Here is a 9,120-nt window from a genome sequence, read left to right on the forward strand (position 1 = left end):
GCCTGCCAGAAATTGCAGGTGATCTGGGACGCAATTTTCCCCAACATCTCGTGCACAGTCACAAGTAGTGTTGCCGTGGGTCCGGCTTCTGTCCGGCTTTAGCTGTGGGCGGAGCTGTAATTAGCCAAGCCGTGTGATTAGTTATGGCTTACATAATTCATGGCCTGGCCCAGTTAATAAAGCGCGCTTACTGTCTCCGAGCCGGCTTCAAGCCAGCTGATTTAAAATTAGAATTTTATATTTTTATATTTTTAATTTTATGATTACACATTGATCAAAAATAGATTACATTTACAATTATCGAAGATCTAACTACTACCAACGCACGATCGATAATCACACGGGCGCTAATGGCCCCCCAAGACCAAGTATGTCATTATTTCGTTAATGTTTGATGAAAAACTCAACTAAAGTAGGAACTGTGCTGCGTTTCTCCCCCATGGCAGCTACACAAGCCATCCGTGATGAAGAAACGCTGCAAATTAAAGCAGCGAGGAGGTGAAAGAGGACGAGAGGGTTGGAGAACGAGGTGGCGGGGTTGGATGGTGAGGGTGTTTGGTCGCGAAGGGCGGGAGTCGGTGGTGTTGGGTGGAGGCGTTTGAGAGATCGCGAAGGGCGTCGAAGGGTATGGGGGATAGGGGGATAGTTGCGGGTGGTAATGAAAGAAGCGGGTTCATCAGTTACATGTTCTACCTCGATCGTCGGTTGCATGCACCTTTAGCCGCTATGATACTCGTGCACACAAACACACACACATGCCGCCCGTCCTCCGGTCCTATAAGCCAATACCGCACCTGGGTTGTATATCACGTCAGCGCTAGAACACGAGTACGAATAAGCAAGTACGTACCCGCCCTAGAGTAGGTTAGCATATGCACCTCCGCTATACAAGTCCTCTGGGTATACATTCCACGACGGCGATGAGCTCGGAAGGTGCGCTAGGGATGTGTGGATGATGGGTACAGTAGGTGGTCGCGGGGAAGATGCTGCATATCCCTCCTTGTGGAACTGATTGGGAGGAGCCCATGAGCCAATACTGTGGTTCGACTCCTTGTCCCAGAGCTCGTTCTCCTGTAAACCAGATCAGTAATATATTTACAAAGGGACCTAAAACCACGCACGTAATCATTCCATGACTTGAGAGGAATCGCGCGAGGATCGAACTTGCCTTCGTCCTAAAGAAACTTCATCAGATCAATCAAAATAACGGGGACCACAAAACACCTACATGAACGATCATCTTCTTGCCAGATTCACCCAACACGACATGGGTGGCACCCCAGGAGAAGTCATCCATACGCCAGAACGAATAGAGCGGGAGCATGAGAGAGAAGATCGGGATGGCCAGTAGTAAGGTATCGATCTTCTCCGAGGTGCAGCAAGTTCTTCATGTGCAGGGTATCGACGCGGTTCTGCGAATAGTCCTGGATCATCTGGTTGGATATCAAAAGGGGCTTGTGGGTATTGGCAGTCCGCAAACGATATAGGGTGAAACAACCAGGTAAACAGGTAACAGATCCAAACAGACTCTCGAAAGCCTTGGCCATGTGATGCGAGATGAAATATTCGTAGACCTAGACATCCATTAGAATTTCCGACAACTTTATAGGTCTAAAGACTTGCCTGCATCATTGTGATAATCGACTGCTTCGTGTTCGCTAGTTCAGTCTCACCGCAAACCCCAAGCACCTTCTTGTCATGAATGCACCTACAGAAAAACAAACATCAACCTGGAATTCCCGGAATAACGAACATTGACTTACGCAGAGATCAACCGGTGGACAGAATAAGGCTCCACTGTTGTATCAGCATCGACCGTAAACAAATACTCGAAGAACGTCGGGTTGACACCAATCACATTCTTGATCTGGTGGTACATCTCCAGTTCGAGCGGGTTCATGGGCGTACTGAAGTGAACCTGCACATCAAGGTTAAACGACAACCCCACAATTCCACGAAAAAGATGCTTACCTTGTTCAAGAAATGCATGATCACCATCTGATAATCACGCTTGCCACGGTTACCCGGCCGTGAACGTTCAGAAATAGCCAGAGTTGGCCATGGTACTGATCTCTGCAGGCGTGTAACCCATGTATCCGACGCGGTTGCTCCATCGCATAATGGTCATACTCTCAAAGTACCAATCTGGACGGGAATCATTGGTGAAAGCGCGGAAGTCGTGATACGAAGCATTGGGATCGGTGTCGTTGGCAGAGCTGAGAGTCACATAAGGGCTGACGGAGCCACTCACGCCATTACACAACGCAGAGACCTAAAAGCAGGTAAGAAAGAACCAAACTGTCCATATGAATCCCACTAACCTGAACGGGGAAGATCTTGTCTGATGAAGTACCGCCATACGTCTGAAGGATTGTCTTGACAGGCACGATGCTAACAACGCGCTGATGAGTCGCCGCAACGGTCGTAAGATCAAACCACCTCTCCCCGAACCGACGTATACACATTGTTCGGCGAAGCGGTATACGAATGTGACGCCAATTCCGAGGTTGCTGAAAACATGCTCCGTGGACAGATCACCAAGCCCGGAGGAACGATGACGAAGAAAGGCACGACGTGCCGGCAGAGACAGGAAGGTGGTAAGAGAAGGCGACAATGTTAGTCAACGGTCCAGGGGGGGCAGAAGGTTTGTATGGCGGCAGAGGCAGGAAGGTGGTAGGAGAAGGCGGCAATGTGTTAGTCAACGGTCCAGGGGGGGCAGCCTGATAGAAACGAGCATCTGAGAGGACCAAAACACACCTAAAGACACGGTCAGTGGCATCTGAGTTCGTGTCTTTGGGTCTTCATAGAGAAGTGCGACACGGTCATTTCGAGTATATTGTTCGTCGGTCAGTAAACTGGCGCGAGAAAGGGCGATCCTCGAGCTCAACATATGTCAAGGATCTTACCCAGTAGTGGACTGAAGAATATCCGGATTGCCTAGACGAGGAGACTGTCAGATAACAACTGAAATTCAATATGCAAACACAATGCAAGAAGAATCATAAGGTGCGTGAGGGTAAACAAAACGTGAAAAACAAAAATGAAAGATCAAGGACATGTCAGATATCATAAACGACAACCTCGTCGTCGATGTCATCGCACTCTTGCTCTGCGATGGCTTTGAGGACAGCGTCATATGCGCTGCTGTCATCTGTAGGTCCACTTGAAACAGGCCCCAAAAGCTCATCGAAGCTATTGTCAGATACCACCCCAGTTTCCATGGCCCATTGCGATGCCGCCCAACCTTTGGTGAAGTTAAGTCGCTCCTTTTTTAAGGAGAACTTCACCATCTGTAGAGCTTCCATGAGGATCGGGCTGATACAGTTACGCCTCTTTGTGTACGTTTCGCTGCTCGACGAGAACACTCGCTCACAGGGAACAGCAGATGCCTGGACTGGGAGGTAGTCCATAGCAACGGCATAAACCGTTGGGAACATCCCCTCAGACATCTGGTCAAAATCTCGTGGTCAACAACAAAATACGTCACTTGATGGAGACGACTCTCACCTGCCAGAAGGAGAGTATATTTGTTCCCCTGGGGCTGATGTTAGCTGTGGTATAAGCCGCAAACTCCTGATCGATTGTCTGGACGATATCGTCGCCAACTGGCGGTGCATCCCCCTCACGAAGTCCGTAGACACGGGAGCCTAGCGTGCGTGATTGTAGTTTTGGGGGTGGTTGGATTGGAGCCGGTGTATTGGAGGTCCGCTGTGCTCTCTTGATATGCATCTAAAGGACATATGAGCGCATGCTGTTGCTAGCTAGATAGAGATAGACGTACTAGTTTGAAAATGAATTCCTTTGCTGACTTTACCCGGTCCTCATCCCAATGATCCGTAGCCCATGACATTCGGCAGGTTGGATCGACAACTATAAACCGATCATAAGACATCAAATTTTATAAAAATGTGAGGGACTCACACATCGCAACGGCATATGCATTTGTGCAGGACATCCTGTCGTCATACTTCTCCGCCCAAGTCAAACCAATGTTGATGAGCGGTGCACAGTGCGGGGCGCTATTGGCCACCTGCTTCCAATCCTCAAGTAACCTTTCAAACGCTGGAACCGCACGACCCAACATGGGAGTGCTCTCGCTCGACATGGATTGCTGAGCTCTGTGGGGGGGCTGAAATTACAAGGTTAAATACAACATAGGTTACGAAGATGTCGATACTGACCTCCAGAATGACTTCGAAGTCCTGTAGGAAATGCCATTCTATTGGGCTCAACTTTTTGTCGTATATAGAACGTTGGTTGGGAGACTCGAAGAACATATCAACCGCCTGAGCAATGGTTAGCCCACGACAAATATTCAGTGAGATGAGACCTCACCTGACGTAGATTGCGTAGACGATTGAGCATGACATAAACTGAATCCCAGCGGGTTGGCTCATCGAGCAAAAGCTCGACTGTAGGGAGCTTTATAGGCTCGCCTGTATCTCCCCGGAACCAATCCTTTTCATTACCTATCACGATGGTATCCCTAAAATTCGAACGTCGTTGGTTTGATGCACGGATGGAGCGAACAAGATTTCTGGCCCGTTCGAGAGCTTTACCGGTGATGGCGCCGACATACTCATTCTTGACGACGATTTGACCACACACATTCCAGGTATTCTCCACGGATGAGAAATCCGCTGTCGCATAGTCGTCAACAATATGTTTTACACATATGTTGATCACGTGCGGAAAGCAAGGAATTCGGTTTTCGATTGGATCATATGTGATCTCGCGTTCTTCGAGTAGGTTTGAAAGTTCCTTCATGCATGTTTGATTATTCGCCGCGTTGTCCAAAGTAAAGTGTCCAGGCTAAACGAAGTCAGAGCACATCATACGGTACAGCTGAACACTCACATCCTTTGCAACGTCAGCGCGATCGAGGAGATTCAGTATTACTGAACCGAGAGATTTGCCGGTATGACTTCCTGGAACGTGATGAAATGCGATTAATGCTGCCTTCAGGACGAGCACCGACGTCTGCTCTTCCTTGGCAATCCAATGAGCCGTGAGAGCCAAGAAGGGGCGGAGCTTCTGATCAGACCAGAGGTCAGATGTAAAGGATATTTTTCCTTGCGCCCTCTGTAAGAATACATAAGACGTATGGCGGGATTCTCGATAACTAGACACTCACGGCAAGATCACCTTTCAACACCTGGAAATATTCTTGCCACGCTACAATTATGAGCTCACGAAGTTTTGTGCGGTGGAGAATGTCTGAATCGGTCAAATCCTCCCGCAAAAAACGTATCAGGCGTCGAAATTCTAGACATTCTATAACGTTCATCGCCTGCAGAAATTGAATTAGCAAGGGCACGTAGAAAGTAAATATCAACTTGCTTGATCATCCGCAACGATGAATTTCACCAATTGACGGTGCATCTCGTCAATGCTGAAATCGGGGATAAAATCGTCTGGAGATAAGGTGGTTCCAGGTGGAAAATTGCCGTGTCCCTGATTAGGGATGGTACCGAGCGACTCAATGTGATACGCAGGGTCCGGTGTGGGAGAAATCGTAGAAGTCCGCTATAGTGATAGCGTACCGATCCTGCTGGGTGCGAGAATAGTAGTCGACCCAAGGGGATAGCTCTGAGAGCAGTTCCTCAAGTATGAGCGAGGGGAACAGTGAAGAAGGAAGTGATGCGCTGAAGACAGAACAGCTAGGTATGTGAGGAGATGCGGAGATGCGAGAATGCGCGGAGATGCGAGGTATGCAGATGCGGAGATGCGAGGTATGCAGATGCGGAGAAATGAGTGAATGTCAGGTGGGTACCAGGTATGCGAACGGATAGGGTACCAGGTATCAGAACAGGTAATCGGGTAGAGCAAACTAGGTACCAGGTATATGCGAAGACGTGCAGAAACCGCCTTGCAAAGGAACTCAACTAGGACTAGCAATAGTCAACTGTCAATGGCGATGCGAGCGTTTGCGCGGGATGAGAAGGCAAACAAGTGATTGCTCAAGCAAGGAAAGACAAGGTAAGACTAAGCTAGTGACTCCGCAACACACAACCAGAGAGGGAATGTAGGAAAGTACTGGATACGAGTCTGCAACGTAGTATATATCATAGTCCGTAAGAAACCGGAACTGTATAAGCGAGCGCATATGTACGCGAAGTCGGAGGGGATAATATGTAAGTAGCGCTATGCGACCTCATGCATGGGAACGGTATGCGGATAGTTCTGCGAATGATCAGGATCCAGTAATAAGAGATAAGAACGCACCAGTGGGAACTGACAGATACGGACAGGATATGGACGGACGGTACATTGCGATGCGATGCGTAGAGTGCGTGGATTCCGCAACCTTGTGTGATGGTCCGCAACGGCCTGTGGAAGGTAGGCATGACTTCGTCCAGTAAGGGAAAATGGTGCCGTACGGGGCTGCAGCCAGGGCGTCTCCTACACCTGCGGGGGACTCAAACACTGACCATCCCTGGTCAGCAGCATGCGTGGAATGTGGACTTAGCAAGGGACGTCCAAGGATAAGTCACGTGACCGGGCATATCGGAACGGTAAAGAAAAGGATGCGGATGCCGGTGATCGGAGTTGCGGACTTTTGATGCTTCTGTGGACCCGGAACAAGGGTTGCGTGTTAACACGTTGCGTGCGCAGTTTCCCTTCCATATAATCCTCTTCTTTTTCCCATTCTTTCTCGTTCTATCCTTCCTCTGCTATGCCTCCTTTCGTGTTCATCGACAAGCCATCTGTAGAGGACGAATCCGTGCGCCTTCGCAAGGAGTTTGCGACCCTCGTTGACAAGCTGGACGCAACAATCAAGACCATTCCGGATGACAGACCAGAGTTGATGCAAGAGAAGCGGGACTGGAATGCGCAATGGGATGCGTTATCTGTGAGTGCCCGGTGTTCCTTTCTTCGTGTTGTGCTGATTGGTGCGTAGGCTGCGTTCAGTGCTTGCTTTGCTGCTGCGCAGAAGCGAGGGTTGCAGCTGTCCTTGTCCACAGCTGATACCACTTTGGTGAAGAGCGGCAATGTGACCTACGCAATGCATGAGTGTCAATTCGCGGAGAAGTTGCAGGACGATGCGGAGAAAATGGACGTGGTTTTGGGCGATGCTGGGGGTGGGGAGGAGGATGCGGATGGGGAGCCTGAGGTTGCGAGCGCCACAGTGGTGACGTCTGCCAAACGTGCGCGTAAGGCGAAGAAGCCCGCAGAAGCTGATGAGCCACGCGTGTCGGTGCGTTGATGTCCTGTTCGTTGCGTGTCAGGGACTGTTTGGCTAAGGATGTGGTTGCGCAGAAATCTGGTGCTCGTGCGGTCGTCCCGGGTGCTAAGGTTGACCACGTTCTTCCTTGTGGCAATTGCAAGGGCGTGACCAGCCTTGCAGTGGTTCGCGGGGTCAGCAATGCGATCCCTGTAAGGTTGCGAGGACCAAATGCGAGTACGCGTCCTTTGGGAAGGCATCCACTAAGAAGGCCCCGTCCGCAACTCCTGTTGCTGGTGGATCTCGCCTATCCGCGCCTGGTTCCATTCGTCGTACCGTCTCCTCTCCGGAACGCCAGATACTCGAGGTCTTGATAGTGAGGTGGGTGCTAGACGACGTTCGGTCGTTACTGGGAAGGGAAAGAAGCTGGCAGTAGAGGACGATGTTGGTGATGCGGAGGATCTGGAGGAGTTGCACGAGATGCGCCAGGTGCGTGCGCAGCTCATGCAAGCCTATAGCATGATCTTCGAGGCCACCCTTGCGCTCGACAAGCAGGAGCAGCGCATCCTCAAGAAGCGTGCTGCCCGCAAGTAATTACCGTCCTACTCATCTGCTTCCTCCTGTACTACATTCGTTTTGCCATGTATGTGATCGTGTTTCTTGTCCGTTCCCGTCCGTGTCCATATCCGTATCCCGTCTGGTTCCTCACTGGGTGCCTATGAAACGAGAAGGATGGTGAGTGCGCGAATACGGTACTTTGTTAATTTGAGAACTAAAAGATGAGGACGTGTCTGGTGCGTGCGGAGTACCGTCCGTCTTATCTTCATCGTGCGACTGCCTTTCTGTGTCAAACCTGTGTCCCGGGTGTGGTGAGTATACGATGCGAACTTTATATGAGTCAAATGTGCGTGATGCGATAGCCGCGTGCGAATGAGAAGGGTATCGGTTGGTTGCGCATCGGGTCTAGTCCATTCTGTCCTTGTATATATATGTCTGCGTGCGTGGAGTACCGTGTTTTTCTGAATTAGTTGCGGTGTGGTTTATAGGGTAAAAAGAGCACCGGACAAAACCCGGGGTAGAAATGCATACTATATTACTTGATATATACGAGCGAAGCGAGCGTATGTGTTGAGTGATGAAAGTTGAAGGTTGCGGGGGTGGAAACGAGTGAGCGTAACGAGTGTCGGGCAAAAGGAATGTGGGAGTTTTATGTGTCTGGGTCCGCATCTTCATCTTCCGGTTCTTCAGTTCTCTTCTGCAAGGTCATCCAGATTGGCGTCGCGGATGGTCTGAGCAGGCCTCATCTTGTTTGCATCCGGGGCAGAACTTGACCCAAGATTCTGTGGCGATGCGAATTTCCTTGCGACTATTAGGATCCGTAAGCGTGATGTCTTGTTCTCCGTTGGGAAGGTCTTCAGTACGGCAACTCGTAAGAGTGAAGAATGGTCGTCCGAGGAGTATGTCGAAGTGTGCGGATTCTATTACCTGTACTTGGAACCAATTTCCCCTGAACCAAAATCTAGCGCAAGGTTTTCGATGACACCGAGCGTGCAATCTGTGGAAGTATTGACCGATTCCATGGTTAGCTTGTGATCCGAACGCAAGTACTTCTGATCCGAGGCTTTTCCATACTCTCCTTGGCATCACGATGCATTCAGCGCCTGGTCTAGGATGCAAGAAAGAATCCGCCTCCCTTCAAGGTTGCTTTGATACATCTCAATGCTTCGAAGTGTTCAGATACGATGCGCCCGTCGTCTGCTGCGGGGAGACAGTGATCATACTTTCGTACGAATGCTTCGATCGGAACGCGAGGTTAACTCATTGACTGATAATACCTTCCATGACTCGCTTCGGGGTGATGAGCTCCCGGAATACCTTGCGGATGTCGGGTGAGACTGCCATGAGCTCCGTATGGGTACATTGACATTTGAGTCTAGCATGCGGTCCACGACTCG

The 9,120-nt window shown here is 50.0% G+C and overlaps 2 protein-coding genes across 2 annotated transcripts; one reads left to right on the top strand and one right to left on the bottom strand.

Annotated features, from left to right (window-relative positions):
* Nucleotides 1-1,313: 1,313 nt before the first annotated feature.
* On the bottom strand, nt 1,314-2,043 carry DEU56DRAFT_941469 (chitin synthase-domain-containing protein; the record flags this gene model as incomplete). The annotated part of the gene is given in 5 exon segments (XM_041358926.1): nt 1,314-1,574; nt 1,600-1,601; nt 1,620-1,708; nt 1,764-1,918; nt 1,972-2,043. Coding segments are annotated over 5 exon segments (579 nt in total), but the record flags the coding sequence as incomplete, so codon positions are not given.
* A 4,633-nt stretch (nt 2,044-6,676) lies between these two features.
* Nucleotides 6,677-7,759, top strand: DEU56DRAFT_920545 (uncharacterized protein; the record flags this gene model as incomplete). Its single annotated transcript, XM_041358486.1, has 5 exons — nt 6,677-6,853; nt 6,902-7,198; nt 7,261-7,359; nt 7,422-7,532; nt 7,583-7,759. The coding sequence occupies 5 exons, from the start codon at nt 6,677-6,679 to the stop codon at nt 7,757-7,759; spliced, it is 861 nt and encodes a 286-aa protein (XP_041200528.1).
* Between the last annotated feature and the right edge of the window lie 1,361 nt (nt 7,760-9,120).

Source organism: Suillus clintonianus, assembly GCF_016758775.1.
Source record: "Suillus clintonianus strain FC179 chromosome Unknown DEU56scaffold_268, whole genome shotgun sequence".
In the NCBI taxonomy this organism is placed as follows: Eukaryota; Fungi; Basidiomycota; class Agaricomycetes; order Boletales; family Suillaceae; genus Suillus; species Suillus clintonianus.